Raw genomic sequence first — 2,500 nt, forward strand, 5'->3', positions numbered from 1 at the left:
AATCGAAGAAGTTCGCCTCTCTTTAAACCCTCCACAAAAGGCTCATTAGCAGAACGTCGAAACAATATCATCTTTAAAAACACCAAGTCAATTTCCCTTTTCTGTCTTTCTAAGATGTTATTAAACTTGCTTTCTATGATTGTCATTTTACAGCTTTTTTGTCCAGTTTACTGTGTACCTTCACTTCTCTTCCCTACACGGAAACATTTTTATGACCATTTATCTTTTAGTAAAGAAAATCCTCAATATCAATTTGATGTTAAATTAACTAAATATTAAATCTTTTTAAAAGTAACAGGTCTCGGTTTAAGTTTTCGACAAGAATACATACTGTTGCGTAGCACATAAGATTAGTAAATATCCCTTGACAAAAATCAACTAATTTGTCTGGAGTTTAGGAATATAAGTACTGGTTAGTACAGTGGTAACGTGTTCGCCTAGCATTAGTAGGGCAGCAGATCGATCCCCACACGAGACCATAAGTTTAAGCTGCTTACTGGGGAGGCCACCTGCTGTGATTGGGCAACCCAGTTGGGGGTTAGGTTTGCTCAGCTGACGTTCTGGTGAGCTTCTATTTTGATGAAACTGGAACTGAATCCAAACACCTTTAACTTTCAAGATGATGATAAACCTGAAGGTCTCAATGGTTGTGTTTATACTAATAACACCTAAACAATTATCTGTTAGTTGTAACTCTGTACTGAATACAAACTAGGCGTTAATAAAACCTTACTGGATCTCCACCTAAAGACAAATAAAGTGTCTACTTTTTAATTATTCTCCACAATATCTATGTTTTTGAAAATCATTCATAGATAAAAGAGGTAAGGTAAAGGTCATACCTAAAGTATTATTTTCATTGACCGCCCAGTCTAGGACCAGGGAGAAGCAGGCACTAAATTTTATTATAAGAATTAATATCAGGTGGTGTTTTTCTTCTTTTTTTCAGTGAAAACTATAAGGCCAGAGCGTCGCTCGTACTTAAGGTCCACAAGTAACAAGTCACTAAGATCCCACTTATCTTGAAACCTCTCGTCTCAAAGATAAGACCGTCCCCATTATGTCACCCCTTTCATCCCTCACCCCTCCCTATTCAATCCCCATTCCTCCCCTCCCCCAAAACCCCCCCTTTCACCCCTACCCAAAATCCTCATCCCTCACAAGAACTCAACCGGGGTCGTCTAGTGGACGACGGATGTGTGAATGACATTCCAGGCATTTCTGGAAGAGGCCCGACCATTCCAGACCTCTGGTCGAAAATCCAGAGGCGTTCTCTTTAAATTCTCCCTTTGCCGGGTTCCAGGAAGGACTTGGAAATATCCGATAATTAGATTCTTCCGGAAAAGGGAGCGAAAGGAGTTTTCGTTTTTTCGAAGTTGGGCGAAGAAAATGATGTCGGACACGAAGGATGCTGCGATGAAGAATCCTTTATTGTCTGCCTTGCAGAAGGTGAGACTCCTATGATACTTGGAGTTATGGGAAGATGTCAGTCCATTCGGGGAAGATGTCAGTCTTGTTTGGGAAGATTGCAGTCTATATCTGAAAGATGTCAGTCTAGTTCTGGAAAGACGTCAGTCTATTTCTGGAAGAATCAGGAATCACATACCAGGAATCAGGAATCGCACATCAGGAATTAGGAATCACATGCCAGGAATCAGGAATTAAACACACCAGGAATCAGCAATCGCACGCCAGGAATCAGCAATAGCACTCCAGGAATCAGCAATCACACGCAAGGAATCAGGAATTGCAAGCCAGGAATCAGGTATTGCACTCCATGAATCAGGAATTGCACGCCAGGAATCAGGAATCACACGCCAGGAATCAGGAATTAAACACCAGGAATCAGCAATCGCACGCCGGGATTCAGCAATCACACTCCAGGAATCAGCAATTGCACGCCAGGAATCAGGAATTGCAAGCCAAGAATCAGGAATTGCACGCCAGGAATCAGGAATCACATGCCAGGAATCAGGAATCGCATGCTAGGAATCAGGAATCGCTTGCCAGGAATCAGGAATTGCTCAAAATCAGATCGCACAACATGAATCAGGAATCGCACGCCAGGAATCAGGAATTGCACTTCAGGAATCAGAAATTGCACGCCAGCAATCGGGACTCACGGGAAAAGATTCAGGACTCACAGGACAGCAATCAGGACTCACACGACAACAATCAGGAATCGCCCCCTGGAATCAGGTATCGCACGCCAAGAATCCCCCCAAATTCAATGATAAACGAGACTAAAGATTCAGCGTCACGCAAAACAAATTAGAGATTCATTTGCATATTGACTCATATTGACATCGAAAGCGGGATAGATCCATCACGGGACCCCCATTTTCAACTCGGTTTATTTTCGGTACTGCAGGAAAATCCGGGAGGGTGGGAGGGGGGTTATTCCCCTTGGTTCTTTTAAAGGGGAAGGAGAAATTATAGCCACCTCTCTCTCTCTCTCTCTCTCCTCTCTCTCTCTCTCTCTCTCTCTCTCTCTCTCTCA

The 2,500-nt window shown here is 42.8% G+C and overlaps 1 protein-coding gene across 1 annotated transcript; it reads left to right on the forward strand.

The window, feature by feature from the left end:
- Window positions 1-1,392: 1,392 nt before the first annotated feature.
- LOC137633118 (polysialic acid O-acetyltransferase-like) lies at window positions 1,393-1,989 on the forward strand. The gene is made up of 2 exons (XM_068365278.1): window positions 1,393-1,449; window positions 1,675-1,989. Exons 1-2 carry the CDS (start codon window positions 1,393-1,395, stop codon window positions 1,987-1,989), a joined length of 372 nt encoding a protein of 123 aa, XP_068221379.1.
- Window positions 1,990-2,500: the final 511 nt, after the last annotated feature.

Source organism: Palaemon carinicauda, chromosome 42 (assembly GCF_036898095.1).
Source record: "Palaemon carinicauda isolate YSFRI2023 chromosome 42, ASM3689809v2, whole genome shotgun sequence".
Lineage (NCBI taxonomy): Eukaryota > Metazoa > Arthropoda > Malacostraca > Decapoda > Palaemonidae > Palaemon > Palaemon carinicauda.